The 18992-nt window shown below is 39.0% G+C and overlaps 1 protein-coding gene across 1 annotated transcript in view; it reads right to left on the reverse strand.

Moving 5' to 3' along the window:
• LOC130681271 (bromodomain adjacent to zinc finger domain protein 2B-like) overlaps positions 1 to 18992 on the reverse strand; it is a 106142-nt gene that overhangs the window by 76364 nt on the left and 10786 nt on the right. The window contains exons 2-3 of the mRNA XM_057493908.1: positions 13463 to 13598; positions 12935 to 13056 (exon numbers count right to left, since the gene is read on the reverse strand). Of these exons, the coding sequence (XP_057349891.1) occupies positions 12935 to 12991 (57 nt within the window). The 5' untranslated portion in view covers positions 12992 to 13056; positions 13463 to 13598. The remainder of the gene's footprint in view (positions 1 to 12934; positions 13057 to 13462; positions 13599 to 18992) is intronic.

Consider the following 18992-nt stretch of genomic DNA (forward strand, 5'->3'; position numbering starts at 1 on the left):
GCATAACGCTAGTGTATTACAGGAAGAAGCCTGCTTAATGCATAGGTAATAAAGAAGAGCTGGTTGTCCTCCGTAAGGCAATCAAAACAAATACACTGTTACATGACCTTATTTGGAGTCCAAAGTAGTATTTCCAGACATAGGAAAAGCATCCTTTCAAAGTAACCTTTCTAAAACAATTTTAAATTACCTTATACTTCTTTTTTGACAGAGAATTCCTTTGCTGTGAACGTTAAGAAAATTTTTAAATGTTTCTTATTCCTTCAAAGAATCTCAAAGCAGGATTCACCTGAACCACTCTGGGCACTTCTGCAGCCAGAGCCAGCAGTCCTGACTGCCCTTTATGCTGTGGTGCCAGGCTCAGAATCATGGCACATGATGACCTCACACAGTGGGTGCCATGGACACAAGCACTGCTCTTCCCCCATCATGGAGGACAGTTAGACCCCACAGTCCAAGCACCGTGCTTTGTCCGAGGCATTTTGAATGCACTCTTTACTTTAATCTTCATAATCATTTTACCTAGGAAGGTGGGTTTTACTGTCCCTGTATTACCATTGAGGGAATCACACACCAAGTGAGGTTAAATCGTTTCCTGAGGTGCCCTGGCAATAAGGAACAGAAATGTGTGATTTGAACCCAGGACTGTCTCTCTCTAAAACCTGGGGTATTAGCCACTACATGTACTTCACTGATATTACAAAGACATTTTTATACTTGCTACTCATCACAATATTCAGGCATGAAAGCACAGTCAAGATGATGCTATGGCAGGGTTACAGAAAAAACCAATGCATATACTCAGTGTCTACATGTCAAAAAAATATCTAAACTAAATCCGTTCAGTAATTCCCATTTTAAATATTAATTCTGACGAGAGAATTTTTGCTGAGATTTCAAATGAAGTCAGTGGGATCAGCACTTGTACTAACTGCATTTTTACACCATGAAACACTAAGAAGGAAGCCAGCAGAACAGCTTTATGTTCACCAGCATGGGGAGCTTTTGACTGAATTTCAAGGGTTCCATCAATTAATCGTTTTTTTAATCCAGTTACAATTTTTACACAGTTATATTTTATTCAGCTAGGAAAATATACCTGTGTCCAAAAAGGTACAGATTATGTTGATGTCCAAAATTCACCTGACAAATGACATCATTTACATTTTTGCTTTTGGCATTTATAAATAAATACTACCTAAGGGCGATTCATGTAACCGGCTATCTTCTGACTCCGGGATTTCATAAAATGAGAACTGGATTGTTAGGAAAATCTCAAGCTTGTATTAAAACTTTAATTCACTCAACACTCAAAACAACTGTGGGTGATGAAAAAAAGAAGTATTTTTTGTCAATAAACTTTTCCTTAGAAAAGGCAAATACAATTTATATCATTTGATTCCTATGCTTTCACATCATTCAGAAATTATGCATAAAATGGAGTTTATTCTTTCTTTAATTTCTAAGACTAAGATAGTAAATGGTTCCTGAAAATAATCTTTAAGATCTAAAAGAAACAGGATAAAGTGAAAAAAGATGACTAAGAAGATAGAGATGGTGACAGATCAAGCCTTTTATACCATTATAATTCTCCTTTCTACAGTTACTAATTTAAATCACTAGCAGTAACACATTCATTTCTATAAATACTATGGTGAGAGAGAAGAAAAGGTTTATGTTTTTTCAGACTGAATGAAATAATCATAGTAAATGAGTAAAGTTCACTCTACACTGTAACACATACCAGTATACTATTAGGCTGTGATGCGTCATCATAAAGACAGTTTCCGCTACTTAAGACACTTGAGGCACCTACTCTATACAGGCACATTCTCTACAGAGGTTAAGTGGGAGAGCGTCCTCTCCTCAAAGGACAAGCATCTCTAACTGGGACCTCAGACTCGGGTCACTGACTCAGGCGATCCCAGAACGTCACCCTGAGTAGGTGATGAGTCTGAAAAAGGATGCAGAGGTCGGGACAGAAAGTTGTCTCAAATGTCCACTTAACAAATAAAGATGGTCTGACTTAGGGCCTGAGAACTAGAGCTAGAAAAGCAGGTAAATAATGAGGCTCTTTTCTTGGAGAGAGGACTGCCTGGATGTGAGGGAAAGAAGCCCGACTGGAGACCAGGCAGGTCTGAAGTGGCCTCTAAGTAACATGGAAAAGGCAAAGAGTAGTAAAGTTTTCTTCCAGAACCAAGTTAACATAGAAGATGGAGAAATACTTGAGGAAAATGGCAAATAAATTTATTACTTTCAAGTATTTCAAGATTAGAAAAATTACCTCAAATGAATTGATTTTAGAATGTTTCCATTATTCAGAATTTTTTTAAGATTATGAAATTTTATTTAAATGTGAGTTTCTATTTCAATATTCCCATTACTCTTCATAAATGATACTCCAAAGTATAGCTAAACGTCTCATGAGCAACTGGTCTGTGTTCACTGTGCCTTGTGGACACTGAGCTGTCTAAGTAACTGGACTTCCTGTCTCACTGACAACCAGAGTCCCCTGTCCACCGGCCCGTGTTCAGGTCTTAATAGGACGTGTGATCAAGTCTCACTTGTGCCTTTATATCGTTGCTGTCTTTATGTTCCTTTTGTTGCTCCCATTTTTGTTTGAGTTTATATACTTCAGGATGGTTTAATAGGGAGGGGAGCAGTAAATAAGTAAATGAGGGAACCCATTCCACCAAAAGTCAGCTTTCACTGAATGATTTGCCAACTTACTGAGATTTTTCTTTTTTTGAAGCATACTTGCATATAGTAAAACGCATAAATCTTAGGTACAGAGTTTGAGGGGTTTAGACAAATGTATACATGCATGTAATCCACACACTAATCAAACTGAAGAACAATGCCATCACATGAGAAAGAGCCAATATATTCCAACCTCAAGTTTGGGGATTTCAAAAAAACCTATTCTGAAGTATAATAAACTTCAGAATAATAAACACATCCACTTAAAGTGTACAATTTGATCACATTTACATATATTATTCAATTATGAATCTACAATCACAATCAAGCAAAAAGCATTTCGATTACCTCCCAATGATTCCTTCTGCCCCTTTACAGTGCAGTTTTCTCTCTACTCCTGGCCACAGGCAACTAGTAATTTGCTTTTTGACAACGTAGTTTTCTTTTCCTGTAAATTTATAAAATGGGAACCATGCAATATGTACACTATTTCATCTGACTTCTTTCTTTCAGCCTAATTAGTTTAAGATTCATTGATAATGTGTGTATCAACACTTCTTTTTCTTTTTATTAGAAAGTGGTATTTCCTTATAGAGATGTACCACTTTTCAAAATCCACTCTCCAGTTAGTGGGTATTATTTCTAGTTTCGGGCTATTGTGAATGAAGCCACTATGAACATTTGAGGCATTTCCATGTGGGTATATTTTTCCATTTGTCTTAGGTAAGTACTAAGAAGTGGGATTGCTAGGAGATACAGTGTTTATTTTTAGGAATTTCTAAAGTGCTTGTATTGTCTCATATTCCCACTTGCAATGTTGAGAGTTCCAAATGCTTCAAACTCTTGCCAACGTTTGTTATTATTAGTCTTTAAATGTAGCCATTGAATGGGTTAGTCTACTGGTATGTATTTATGCTTTTAATTTGCATTTTGAGATAATCCCATTTATCAATCTTTAATTTATGCATTGCGCTTTGGTGCCAAGAACTCTTCCCCTTCTCCTACTCCTGAATAGTTCTGTGTTCTCTTCTGAAACTCTTACACTTCACATGTTGGCTTATGATCAATTTTGAGTTCATTTTGTTTGTTTGTTTGAGAGGGCATCTCTCATATTTCTTGATCCAATGGTGGTTAACAATAAAATTCTGTATAGGGGACTCAATGCACAATCATTAATCCACCCCAAGCCTAATTCTCAACAGTCTCCAATCTTCTGAAGCATAACGAACAAGTTCTTACATGGTGAACAACTTCTTACATAGTGAATAAGTTCTTACATGGGGAACAGGGCAAGGGCAGTGATATAACAGAAACTTTCAGTTTTGATCACGCATCATGAACTATAAACAATCAAGTCAGATTTGATTTTTATACTTGATTTATATGTGAATCCCACATTTCTCCCTTATTATTATTATCTTTTTTTTAGATAAAATGCTGGAGTGGTAGGTAGATGCAAGATAAAGGTAGAAAACATAATTTAGTGCTCTAAGAGGGCAAATGTAGATGATCAGGTCTGTGCCTGTAGACTGTGTGTTAATCCAATCTAGACAAGGGCGACAAAACATCCATGTATGCAGAAGATTTCTCTCAAAACAGGGGGGGTGAAGTTCTAAGCCGCATCTCTGTTGATCCCCAATTTCTCACCTGATGGCCCCCCTGCGACTGTGCCTGTCTTAGGTTGTTCCTCCCTTGAGGAATCTTACCCGTCTCTGGCTAACCAGTCATCTTCCGGGGCCATACAGGGAAACGTAAAGTTGGTGAGAGAGAAGCAATATTGTTTGACAAGGTTAGCTTTTTACTTCTTTGCAGATTTATGCCCTGTGGCTTCTATGCCCAGCATTTGTCTTGAGGTATCTTTACCACTTGGAAGAACTATGATACTCGGTAAATTTGATATGAGGCACGAATTCTATTTAAGGGTTGTAATTAGGAAGGAAGAAGAAAAGCTACAGAAGTAGCAGACAGAAGAAAACATGGGAAGATTGATTATTTCTTTGACATATCTTCTTGTAGAGTAACGTAAGCATGTACAGGTTTTATCAAACTACTAATTAAATTGCATACACACATAACAATAATAGGAATACAGCTACATAACAAAAGCAGACCTACAATTACCAGCCATATCCCTTACTGAGATTTTTTTTGCTGTTGTTTTGTTCTTTAAGTTTCAGTATCACCAAACCTTTGCTTCAAGTATTTCCTCTCAGATCTGCAGTCCTAGGCAACTGTCAATTTCTCACATTAATATTTGGGATGCCTAGCACTTCCTGACTGATCAATGTTATATAAATGAATGAATGAACTTACATTTTTCACAATTGGAAACTGTACCTATTCTAGGCCTTGCCTGAAATACCTGTGGTGAATGTTTTAAACCTGGATTAAGGTGTCTGGTCTGACGGTTTTAGGTCTGTTAGTCATTCAGTGAATTGATCATTTACCAAATTATTTCTGGCTAAACAATTTTCAGTAAATTTAACTATAGCTCAAATAAAACAATGTTACCTTCTTTTTTTAAAAAAACCACCTTTCTATTTGTAAGTGTACTTCCAGAATCCTTTATTTCCTGGTAATTAGTTTATAAAAAGACTTTTGGAATATCTTACCTAAAAGAGAATTAATCTTAAAGGCCTGCTTATATATATATATATTCTTCACATTGCAGATGAGGGAATTAAGGCCTAGAAAAGTAGGCTACAGAGGGGATTCTGAGAAGACCGTGGCAGAAAAACCCTGGGATCACCTCTTCTCGTGTACACACCTAGGAAACTACATGCAATATGCCCCACTCTGGAAATAACCTAAAGACAAAACAGAATTTCCATAGCTAATGACAAGAAGAGGTCACACTGAGAAGGGTAAAAGGGCAGAGCTGTGGTCAGCCCCATCTCCTGTCCTGCCCCACACCCCATGAATGAGAGGGAGCAGGCATGGGGGGTGAGGGGATGAAGCCTACACCAGGGCCGCCCCAGGAAGATGAGCCCTCTGGCTTTGAGAATCAGTGTGGCTGAACTCTGGGACGGCCAGAGGACTCTCGGAGGCCTAGCCTCTGCTCCTGGAGGACGGGTGTGCTGATGATCCATCTGAGACCCAGCAGTTTGAAAAGCACCTAAATTATATGTGATTTATGGATTAACATTGGGATGTGTGTCAGAGGGATGGGATATGCTGGAGATGTATCCAGGGGAAGAGGGGCTGTGGGGTGCCATTTTTTCTTGCCGTCCCTCAGCCTAGCTGGCCAGACACTTACAGGAGTCTGTTCTGACACTCTCTGTGGTACTCAGCAAAGGCCGTCCTAAGAGGGAAGTATACTGCGATACAGGCCTACCTCAGAAAAGAGGAACAGTCCCATATAAACAGTCTAAACTCACAGTGAAACTACAAAAAGATGAACAAATGAGGGCCAAAGTCAGCAGAAGGAGGGACATAAGATTAGAGCACAAATACATAAAATTGAGAAAGATAAAACAGAAAGAATCAATGAAAGTGGGAGCTGTTTCTTAGAGAAAATAAACAAAATAGGTAAGTCCCTAGCCAGACTTAACAAGAAAAAAAGGAGTCTACACAAGTAAGCAGAATCAGAAATGATAAAGGAAGAATCACTATGGGCACCACAAAAATACAAAGAATGATAATAGAATACTATGAAAAATCATATGCTAACAAACTGGATAACCTAGGAAAAATGGACAACTTTCTAGAAAAATACAACCTTCCAAGACTGACTCAAGAAAAACAGAAAATCTGAACAGACCAATTACCAGCAACAAAACTGAACTGGTAATCAAAAAACTACCTAAAGAACAAAACCCCCAGATCAGATGCCTAAACCACTGAATTTAATGAAACGTTTAGAGAAGACCTAACACCCATCCTCCTTAGTTTGCCAAAAAGTAGAGGAGGAGGGAATACTCCCAAACTCATTCTATGATGCCAGCATCACTCTAATACCAAAACCATGCAAAGACACCACAAAATAAAGAAAATTACACACCAATATCCCTGATGAACATAGATGAAAAAATACTCAACAAAATATTAGCAAACAGAATTCAAAATTATCATCAAAAAGATCATCCACCATGATCAAGTAGCATTTATTCCAGGGGTTCAAGGAAGGTACAATATGAGAAAAGCCATTAACAGAAAGAAGGACAAAAACCACATGATCATCTACATGGACGTTGAAAAAGCATTCGACAAACTTCAACATCCATTCATGATATAAACTCTCAACAAAATGAGTATAGAGGGCAAGTACCCTCAACATAATAAAGGCCATATATGATAAACCGACAGCTACCATCATAGTAAACAGCGAGAAGCTGAAAGCCTTTCCTTTTAAGATCAGGAACAAGACAAGGATTCCCACCCTTCTCACTTTTATTCAACATAGTTATGGAGGTCCTTGCCACAGCAATTAGACAACACAAAGAAATAAAGGGCATCCAGATTGGTAAGGAAGAAGTTAAACTTTCACTGTTTGCAGATGACATGATATTGTACATCAAAAGCCCTAAATAATCCACTTCAAAACTGCTGGATCTAATATCTGAATTCAGCGAATTTGCAGGATACAAAACTAATACACAGAAATCTCTTGCATTCCTATACACTAACGATAAATGAGCAGAAATAGAAATCAGGAAAACAATTCCATTCACATTTACATCAAAAACAATAAAATACCGAGGAATAAACCTAACCACGAAGTAAAAGACATATACTCTGAAAACTACAAGACACTCAGGAGAGAAATTAAAGAAGATACCAACAAATGGAAACACATCCTGTGCCCAAGGATAGGAAGAAATAATACTGTCAAAACGGCCATCTTGCCTAAAGCAATCTACAGATTCAATGCAATCTCTATCAAAATAACAACAGCATTCTTCAATGAACTGTAGCAAATACTTCTACAATTTGTATGGAACCATAGAGAACTCAAATAGCCAAAACAATCCTGAGAACAAAGAAAAAGTGGAGGGTTGGGGGGATCATTCTCCCCGACTTCAAGCTCTACTACAAAGCCACAGTAATTAAGACAATTTGGTATGGGCACAAGAACACACCGGTGCAACAATGGAACAGACAAGAGAACCCAGATATCAACCCAAGCATGTATGACCAATTAATATAAAATTAAGGAGGCATGGACACACAATGGGGAAATGACAGCTTCTTCAACAACTGGTGTTGGCAGAACTGGGCATCTACATGCAAGAGAATGAACCTGGATTGTTGTCTAATCCCATACACAAAAGCAAACTCAAAATGGATCAAAGACCTGAATGTAAGTCGTGAAACCATAAAACTCTTAAGAAGAAAACATAGCCAAAAATCTCTTGAATATAAACATGAGCAACTTTTTCTTGAACTCATCTCCTCAGGCAAGGGAAACAAAATAAAAAATGAACAAATGGGACTGCATCATATTAAAAAGCTTCTGTACAGAAAAGGACACCATCAGCAGAACAAAAATGCATCCTAGAGTATGGGAGAATATATTTGTAAATGACATATCCAACAAGGGGTTAACATCCAAAATACATGACTCACACACCTCAACACCCAAAAAGGAAATAACCGTTCTAAAAAATAGGTGGAAGATATGAACAGACACTTCGCCAAAGAAGAAATTCAGATGGCAATCAGGCACATGAAAAGATGCTCCACATTGCTAATTATCAGGGATATACAAATTAAAACCACAATATTCACCTCATACCAGTTAGGATGACCAACATCAAAAGATCAGGAACAACAAATGCTGGCGAGGATGGGGAGAAAGAGGAACAGTCCCACACTGCTGGTGGGAATGTAAAGTAGTTCAACCACGGTGGAAAGTAGTATGGAGGTTCCTCAAAAAACTCAAAATAGAAATACCATGTAACCTGGGAATTCCACTCCTAGGAATGTACATAAAGAAAACAAATTCTCAGGTTCAAAAAGACACATGCAACCCCCCTCCCCCATGTTTATTGCAGCACTATTTACAATAGCCAAGAAATGGAAGCAACCTAAGTGTCCATCAGTAGATGAATGGATAAAGAGGAGTATTCTATATACACAAAAGAATACTATTCAACCATAAGAAAGAAGCAAATCCCACCATGTGCAAAAACATGGATGGAGCTAGAGGGTATTATGCTCAGTGACATAAGCCAGGTGGAGAAAGACAAGTACCAAATGATTTCACTCATCTGTGCAGTGTTAACAACCAAGCAAAAACTGAAGGAACATAGCAGCAGCAGACTCACAGAACCCGACACTGGACTAATGGTTACCAAAGGGAAAGGGACTGGCGAGAGTGGGTGGGAAGGTAGGGAGAAGGGGAGTAATGGGCATTACAATTAGCACCCATAGCATAGTCGGGGGAACGAGGAAGACAGTAAAGCACAGAGAAGAGAAGTAGTGACTCTATAGCATCTTAGTACACAGATGGACAGTGACTGTAATGTGGTATGTGGTGGGGACGTGATAATGGGGGGGATCTAGTAAGCACAATGTTGCTCATGTGATTGTGTATTAATGATACCAAAATAAAATAAATAAATATTTGATGAAAGAATAAATGAATGAAAAAAAGGAGAACACTTGCTGTACAAGAGATTCTGGTAGTCGGAGAGCTTCGCTGGAGAATTCTACCAAACTCTTAAAGAATTCATGTCAATCTTTCTCAAAATCTTCGAAAAAACTGAAGAGTACAGAGCACTTCCAAGCTCACTCTATGAGGCCACCACTACCCTGACATCAATCCAGATTAGGATGCCATGAAAAAACATGACTGCACACCAATATTCTTATTGAAAATAGATGCAAAATTCTTAGTGAGGTCATGAAAATGACAGAAAGTCTATGGTCCAGAATGCAGACATATTTTTCTCATAGTTGATGCACTTACTGATATTTAAAGCTGGTCTGCAGGTAAGAATTATCAACAATTTTGATTTTCTAATGTGGGTCATGTAGGATTTCTGTGGTAAATTATGCCTCTAATTGGAAAAATACAGTGGACAATTTTCTATGATGGTGCAAATGTAGTGGTGCAGTGACCACTGGAAAATCTGAATGAAGGAATATCAGGGATATTGCAGGTTTTCTGTAAGTCTGAAATTATCTGAAAACACTCTTCTAAATGACTGTGTTCATACTATGCCATTAAGTCAATCTGACCACAAAATACTTTACAGACGAAGAGCTTGATTTACCCCAGATGAACCAAGTTGTAAAGCTAAACCTAATCAACCTTGTAAGAAACTGAACATTTAGAAGGCAGTACATGAGTATTGTATTGCTACTGTACCTTCAGTGTGACGGATAATTTGTGGAGCCTGGGGAAACACTGAGAACTTTAAACCCCTTTTTCTATCATGACGCCTTTCCTCACCTGGCTGCTATGAAAACTCTCGAACCCTTGCCACAGGGCACAGGACAGGGACAAGGGCATTCCCTCTTACTGCCGCTCCTCCCGTTAAGGCCCATGGCGCCCCCAAACTACTGCATCCAGTCCTCTCCACGAGGCTGACGGAGGACAGAAGCTGGGGTCTCAGCTGTCATTTTGCTTCTTGCATGGTGCTGCTCTGAGTCTGTCCCTGCAGGTATGACCCAGCAGCATGAAGAGGGGACTGGAGAGAGAGAATCACCACTCTGGCTCTGTTGGGGTGGGATTCTCTAAGGACAAATTACCGGGCAAGCGGCAGGAAGGAGCAACGTGACCTTGAGGGGAATTCATGGTGCAGAGGTATGTGGGCTATGTGATGAACAGACATCCCCTGTGCTGCCGTAGGGGACTACATGGAATTGGTGCACTTTGACACATGTTAACATGACTCAAAAGTTAATACATGGAATATCAAAGGAGAATATACACTATGCTGAATCCAAATCTTGATACAAAATATTACTAAATTCTATGCAAATTAGCACTGTGGAATGGTATTTTGAGTACTGGAAATAAATTTTAGGTGTCTCCTGATAATTTTAAGACTCTCCTGAAAACTGACAATTTAACCAAGCAGCATGATTATAAGTTCACTCGTTTTTAAAAACACGAGACGATATAAATTTGGAAGTATGTTGTACGAATGTAAAACTTTAATAAGGCACACGTATATACTTTATGAATTTGAAAATTAAAAACAGTAAATTGAAAATGTTTCTGGCTTTAGTACAAACATGTAAACTTGAAATATTACATTGTGAGATATAATACATACGCTCTTTAAATATTTAAGAGAAATTCAATTATTCCAAGGTCATAGGAAATTAACCATTATGAGAATTAATAGAAGCATTGGTAGAAAGCATCTGAATTCCATGGTCAGATACTGTCCACAATTCAAGCAGACAATCCCTGAATGTACACCTACTTCCCCTGTGTGTGAATCTGTGTCAGGCTTCCTCCATGAAAGCAATTCAGAAGAAGTAAATCCTACAGCATGCTATAGGTTTTATAGACATAGACACCCTTGTAAAATAAAGATTCTATACAATAGTTATGAGAAACTAAAACAAAACCCCTGTGAATAGTCCAGAAAATTTTAGATTCCTTTAGTAATTAAGAAAACTCCCTCAGGAGTTGTAACACGTAAAATACACAGTGCTAAACTCAGAAGCACGCTTGCACAGACAGACTCTCAAACTTAATGCACTTGATCATGATGAGATGATCCTATGAATCATAAACAAATGGTTAAAAAACAGCTCTAGTGAAAAACCAGGACAATATGTAATTCCTCATGCTTGTTAGAATGCCTGTCATCTAGCTTACCAATAAAGAACATTAGGTAGAAAGTATATTAGAGGAATGTAAAGCTAAAGCAAGGTTTATGTACATTTTTTCTGAAGCTCAAAATAGACCAAAAAAGTAAAGGAATGTGCATGCTAAAAAGAAACTTGAATTTGCAATTATTACAAGAAGGAAGCACATGAAATAGGAAGGACATTAGAAACATCTCACTGTTATCTCAGAAACCAAGATACACAAAAGTAAAGTACCTTCAGATTTCTACTTGGAACCTAAGAAATCTGTTTTCCATAAATGCATGTCATTTAGAAAAAGCATCCAATGTTTTGGCTCTTAAGCGTTACGGTGATTTCAGTCCTAAAGGTGTTTTGTGACTGCACAGGCATTCCCTGTCTAATAAAGGCCCTCAGACATCTCAATGATATACAAGACTGGGTCCATCAAATATGACCCACAGTATGGGAATCAGAATGTGTAAGTTAAGATGAAAGAAAATGGGGTTTGCAAACCAAGGTAAAGCAAACTAAAATGGCCCAGGACTCTGATTTCCCCCTCAAGGCCACAGACTGACTCTTGACTCACGTATCCTTGACTTGTTTTACAGGTATTTAGGCTCCACCAGACGAGCCACCTCCTGACAATGAGCAAGTGAACTCTAGCCTCAGTGGCGCCAGAAGGCTGACAGCTAACACTCCTCAAACAGTCCCGTCACCTCACCACGGACCCGTCAGAACAATGCCACAAGCTCATCACACATCCTGCAACCCTTTCCCATAACCTTTATAAGCCCTTGCTTGTAAGCCAATAGTGAGTGCAGGGCTTCAAACTTTAGCTATCCGTTCTCCTTGCTTGGGGAACGCCCACCTTCTTTCCCTATGTTAAAAAAAACCACATCCCAAAGTCAGGGTTTGGTTTCACTGCTCAGGTCAGTGTTTGGCTTTGCTGTATGCTGACTGAGTGGAAACAGGTGTGTCTCATTTGGTAACAACTTCACCTTAGATGGTGTTAAGCAGCAACCAGTAGGTGGCATGGAGACAAAAGACATCATCATATTTTGTTCTAAACCTGATTCATAAAATTTGCTCACGCAAATCATGTATCAAAATAGATACATGTTCCCTTGGTTAATTTATGCATGTTTTTAACAAATACATTCACACAGAGGTCTGGCAAAGAACATATTAGTGAAGGAAGTTAATTTTTTAAAATTATGTTCAACACTCATTCAGGAGAAATCATCAAGCACAATGATAATCCCATTTGAAAATGACAAGCCACAAGGGATAGCAACATATTGAGAAGTTAGCTTTTCAAAAGCTAGGGACATAAAAGCATACTAAATTCTGGTTTGGTATCAATAAAATAGTAGAACTCAAAATAATGTTCTGAATTTTAATGTACTTAAACTTCCACTTTTCAGTGGATCTCAATTACTTTAATGTTGGAAAAGTAACAATACAGGTGAGTGAAGGGACTTACTAGGGTGTGACTTTTTCCTCTTTGCCTCAGGTTCCAGGGAAGACTGGCTGGTCCCATTTCTTGATATGAATTTTACGACTGTGTATATGATGCTGAAGTGGCATTTCTCTACAGAAACAATCCTGAATCAAAACGATACAGAATAATATAAAGTTAATCCTTAGAAACCCTCAGTGAATGAGGAACATTGCGCATTAATTATTACGGGGTCAGATCCTTAAAGATGATTCACACAAGGGCACAAAGCTCTAAGAGCTGGCTCATTCCTCACTTGATCTGCTTCCATAAAGCATTTTAAATTCACAAAATATTATTCTTTCTGGGCACACACTATGCCCCAGACCCTGGAGCTATTACATAATCTAATTCTGGTCTTTCATAACAGTTTTATTGTATAGATAACACCAGCCCTATTTACCTAAGAAATTTTATGCAACACACGTAAAAAAAAATGTTACAATACTATATGAGAATTTAATAAAGAAATCATCTAGGAATATGACAGAAAATGGCCGGTTCTGTACTCACTCCTTACAGAAACATCCAGAAGAAATCATGGCAAAGCCCCATCTGCAGGTGTCAGGACCCCAACACAGGACGCATTTTCCTCCTGGTGGACTGGGCTCCCAAGGCATCCCAAAGTTGCAGCCCAGCCTCCTGGGTCCTGCACATACAAAAGCTCAAGTCTTCACTCTAGCAAAGGTACCAGAGTGCACAGGATGAGCACACGTGCTCAATGCGTGCCAGAAAAGGCAGGTTCAGGCATCCCATAGCTCAAACATAGTCACTACTGATGGTTGGGCCCCTTCTTAGAAGTCCTGGTAAAGGGCTCAAATCCAATATATGATTATTCAGTGAAAAATATATGGTTAAGTTTAAACAGAAATTGAGCCTGATGCTCTGTGCCCAGATGGGATTTTACACATATACCATAAACTTAAGAGCAAAGTGAACATAAAAAATTCGGATTTTCAGTCAAACATTAACATATGATGGGAATATGTTAGAAACAGTATCATTTACATCCACCACAACCAAAAAATGCAAAAATACAAATGCTCAAATATAAATGCAACAAAATACTTGTAGATCTCTGGGGAAAAACATGTGAAACATTTTTGACAGCAATGAAAGAAAAAACAAAACAACAGAGATATACTGCCAATGATCAAAATTCCATTACTAAGATGTCCATTTTCCTCAAATGGACTTAGAGCCCCCAAGTAATCCCAACAGTAACCTTACCACACTATATTGCAGGAAGTGACAATTCATTTGAATACCTGTTCATCTATACAATGATAAAGAAGAAGTTGCACTCAAATGTTAAAATTTCAAGCTTAATTGCACAGCTGCAATAATTAAAGGAACATATTTAAAATGAATACACACAGGGCCTCTCTTGTCCCCTCCAGGTGTGAGCCACGAGCTCTGTCCTTTCGCTTTATCTCTAAATAAAAGCCTGTACCTTGCTCTCCTACCTTGAGTGTTTGTGAAGCTCATTCTTCGACTTCGTGAGCAAAAACCCCGGCATCGGAGTAACCCCAAACAACAAGTCTCCCAACCACAAAAGCACTGACACCTTCTCTGCCCTGACAGAAACCACTGAAGAAACAGAACTTGACAGCCCTTGACTGAGACTTCATGGTAACTGTCCAAAGCAGCAATTTCATCCTAATGGATCCAGAAGATGACTGAGAAATTAGATTTTGCCTTGCTATTTAAAAATCTTCAAACTAACTACCAAACTTCTAGAAAAAAATTAACACAGCACGTCTTCCTAGTTGCCCTGTTTCTTATCTGTGCTCCAACAAAAAGGACCCTCCTGGCTGCAAGTGGATAACAGACTTGCCAAGCATGTAACTCCAATTTCAGGAGGCAAGCAACTTACATATTAGAAAGTTATAAAACTGCACTAGATTAAGTGAACAAATTGTATTTCCATTCTACAGTATTACCCTGATCTGTAAACCTGTCTTCATTAGCCTGAATATTTTCAAACACCTAAAACTCAACTAGTTCTAACCACCTGCTTTACCAGTCAAAACCAAATGCGTGCTTGACACCCTCCATTTAAAAAACCCAGCTGTCTTGATGTTGATGTCTAGAACAAACACGTACCAGAGGTTTCCACAGGTCATTCACCCTTCTATTGGGCAGGTGTGTTAAGATGAAACTTATGACTTAAATGTCAAGCCACACTATAAATTGCACTTCTTTTCTCCTGATTAATAAAATAAAAGTAAATAAATAAATAAATACACACAAATAAATGAAATAGAACAGACAGTTCACAAATGGACCCAACAGATTACAGAATCTTGAACCTTGCAAAGAAATGAAAGCACTTCCACACAGAAAACAGGGCCTTTAGACTTTATTCTTCCATTTGCTTATTTAGAGTTCACCAACATCAACAAATGGAGACGAGGCAAAAGGATGGCCATGTGTAAATGAATAGACAGCTCAAGTCAGAAATGAAAGAAAAGCTACAACTGACACAACAGAAACACAAAGGACTGCAAGAGGCTGTTGTAAGAAGCTCCTAGAAATGCACGATATTCCAAAACTGAACCAGACAGAAGAAATAGAAAATCTCCACTGACAGATTAACAGTAATGAACTGCACTGATAATCAAAAAAAAAAAAAACAAAACACTGTTTACAAAGTCAAGGACCAGATGGTTTTAAAAAATTACTTCCACCAAACATTTAAAGTACAGTTAACATTTACCTTTCTCAAACTACTTCTAAACATTGAAAAGGAAGGACACTTCACACCTTTTTATTAGATCAGCATCACCCCAATACCAAATCCAACAAAAACAGAACAAAAAAGGAACACTAAGACACCACCATCCTTGGTGAACACATTTGTGAAAATCCTCAAAAAAATTAGCAGCAAACTGAATTAAAAAATACATTACAAAACTCATTAACCAAGAACAAGTAGGATTTATTCCAGGGATGCAAAGATGGTGAAGTATCTGCAAATCAATGTGACACATCCCATTAACAAAAGGAAGGACAAAAACGATTGTCATCACAATAGGTACTAAAAAGGATCACAAAACCCAACATGCTTTTATGCTAAAAACTCAACAAAGTGTGTAGAGAGGGAACATACATCAACATAACAACGGCCATATATGGCAAACTCACAGCTGCCATCACACTGAATTGCAAAAAGTTGAAAGCTTATCCTCTAAGGTCAGGAGCAAGGCCAGAATGCCCACTGTCACTTTTATTAAACATAGTCCTGAAAGTCCTAGCCACGGCAACCAGACAAGTAAAAGGCATCCAAGCTGGCAAGGAAGAAGTCAAATTGCCCCTACTTACAGGTGACATGATACTGTATAGACAAAACCCTAAAACCTGCATCAAAAAACTACTAGAATTAATAAATGAACTCAGTAAAAGTCACAGCAAACAAAACCAATGCACAAAAATCTGCCACATTTACACATACAAATGAACTACCAGGAAGAGATTTAAGAAAGAATCCCATTTATGATTGCCTCAAAAAGGATAAAATCACTGGGAATAAAATTCAACCAAGGCAGATAAAGACCTGTACTCTCAAAACTCTAAGACACTGATGAAAGAAACTGAGGAAGACACAAATAAATGGAAAGCTCTCCCGTGCTCCTGGATAGGATGAATGAATATTGTTAAATTGGCCATATTATCCAAAGCAACCTACAGATTCGATGCAATTCCTATAAAAAAACCAAATGCATTTTTCACTCAACTAGAGGAAAAGATCCTAAAATTTATATGCAACCTCAAAAGACCCTGAAGAGCCAAAGAAACCTTGACAATGAAGAACAATGCTGGGGGTAAACAGCTATACTACAAAGCTGCAGTGAATTAAACAGTATGGTACTGACACAAGAATATATGAATCAATGGAACTGAACAGATAACTAAGAAGTAAACCCACACTTATATGGTCAATTAAAATATGACAAAAGAGGCAAGAATATACAATGGGGAAAAGACAGTCTCTTCAATAAATGGTGCTGGGAAAACCAGACATCTACATGCAGGAGAATGGTATTGCATCACTGTCTAACATCATGCACAAAACTTAATTCAAAATGGATTAAATACCTAAAGGCATGAAAGCACAAAACTTTTTAAAGAAAACATGGGCATGAATCTCTTGAAAATCAGCAAGAGTAAATTTTTTCTCGACACACCTCCCCAGGCAAGGGAAACTAAAGAAAGAATAAACAAGAGGGGCTTCATCGATGTAAAGTTTCTGTAGAGTAAAGGACAACATCGACAAAATGAAAAGGCAACTTACTGTAAGGAAGAACATATCTGAAAGTGATATATCTGATAAGGGGCTGACATCCAATATATATTGGATAAATATACTACAAAACAAAGAACCCATTAAAATATGGGCAGAGAACCGGAAGAGACATTTCCCAAAGAGGGCATACAGATGGCCTACAGTCACATGAAAAGATGCTCCACATCACTAATCATCAGGCAAATGCAAATTAAAACCACGAGGGGACTCACTCAAGATGGCGACGTGAGTAGGGCAACAGAAATATCCTCCCAAAACCATATAGATTTTGAAAATACACCAAATGCAACTACTCCTAAAAGAGAGTCCAGAAGATACAGGACAACAGCCAGGCTACACCTACATCTGCAAGAACTCAGCATCTCACGAAAAGGGTAAGATACAAAACTGCAATATGGTGGGGCCCGTGCACTCCCCCCACCACAGCTCACTGGGGTGAGGAAAAGCATCAGCCTGGGGAGGGAGTGCAAGCAGAGGACTGCTCAACAACCAGCCCTTGTAATCTGCACTGGGAGCACAGACCCACATAGCACGGTGTACGGGATATGACAGAAATGGGAAAGTAAATTCCGAGAAGGAGACCATGAACAGGTCCCCACAGCCGGCTGCCCTGGAACAAAAGAAAAGCAGGCACGTTAAAAGTCGTAAGGGGACAAGGGTTTAACAGGTGGACTAAATCGTCCTGGCACACACAGAAAAGCAGGCTGGGAATGTGAAGGAACATCAGGTGCCCTAAACCCCTGGGTAGCAACACAGCTCCGAAGCCCATCATAGCGATAAGCAGCCTGTTCATTCTCCCCGGTGGGCACTGCAAGCAAACCACTGAAGCACCATTGCTGCAGACCAGCAGGGGAGCAGCCCCACTCACAGCAACCACACAGAATCTTCTCCCAGCGCACACCTAAACGAGTCAGAGTCAGAGCCAGAAACTGCCCCCTGTGCGCAGCAGCTGCCTGGCACAAGCTTAATGAAGCCGGTGCAAAGTCCAGAAGTCACAAAGGGGTGCCTTTCTCGCAGGAGAACACATGCAGCTCGCCTGCAACCCCTGCCAGTGCCTAAGGCGATCCTGAGGGCCGCCCCACCCAAGGTAGCTCAGGGGATTAACCCAGAGACTGCTCCCTGTGTGCACTTAACCGGCACAGGAAGCAGAGAAGGGAAAGGTTACCAGAAAACAGGAAGGGACTCTCTTCTCCCACCTGACACACATACCACTCGCCAGTGATCACTTCTATCACCGTGAAAAGGAAGAACAACCTGGTTCAGTCCAAAATCACTCAAATTCCAGAGAGAGAGCCTGGTGAGACAAGTATAACCAGTCTTCCTAAAAAAGAATTCAAAATAAAAGTCATAACCAGGCTCATGGAGTTCCAGAGAAATATGCAGGAGCTCAGGGATGAATTCTGGAGGGAGACAACAGAAATGAAACAAACAATGGAAGGACTTAAGAGCAGACTGGATGAGGTGCAAGAGATTGTTGATGGAATAGAAAACAGGAATACAGAGAAACTGAGGCAGAGACAGACCAAAGGATCTATAGGAATGAAAGAACACTTAGGAGAATTGTGTGACCAATGCAAATGGAATAATATTCGCATTATAGGGGTACCAAAAGAAGAGAGAGAAAATGAGATAGCAAGTGTCATTGAAGAAATAATTGATGAAAACGTCCCCAAGCTGGGGAAGGAAATAGTCTCAGACCATGGAAACCCACAGATTTCCCAACATAAGGGACCCAAG

Source organism: Manis pentadactyla, chromosome 16 (genome assembly GCF_030020395.1).
Source record: "Manis pentadactyla isolate mManPen7 chromosome 16, mManPen7.hap1, whole genome shotgun sequence".
Lineage (NCBI taxonomy): Eukaryota > Metazoa > Chordata > Mammalia > Pholidota > Manidae > Manis > Manis pentadactyla.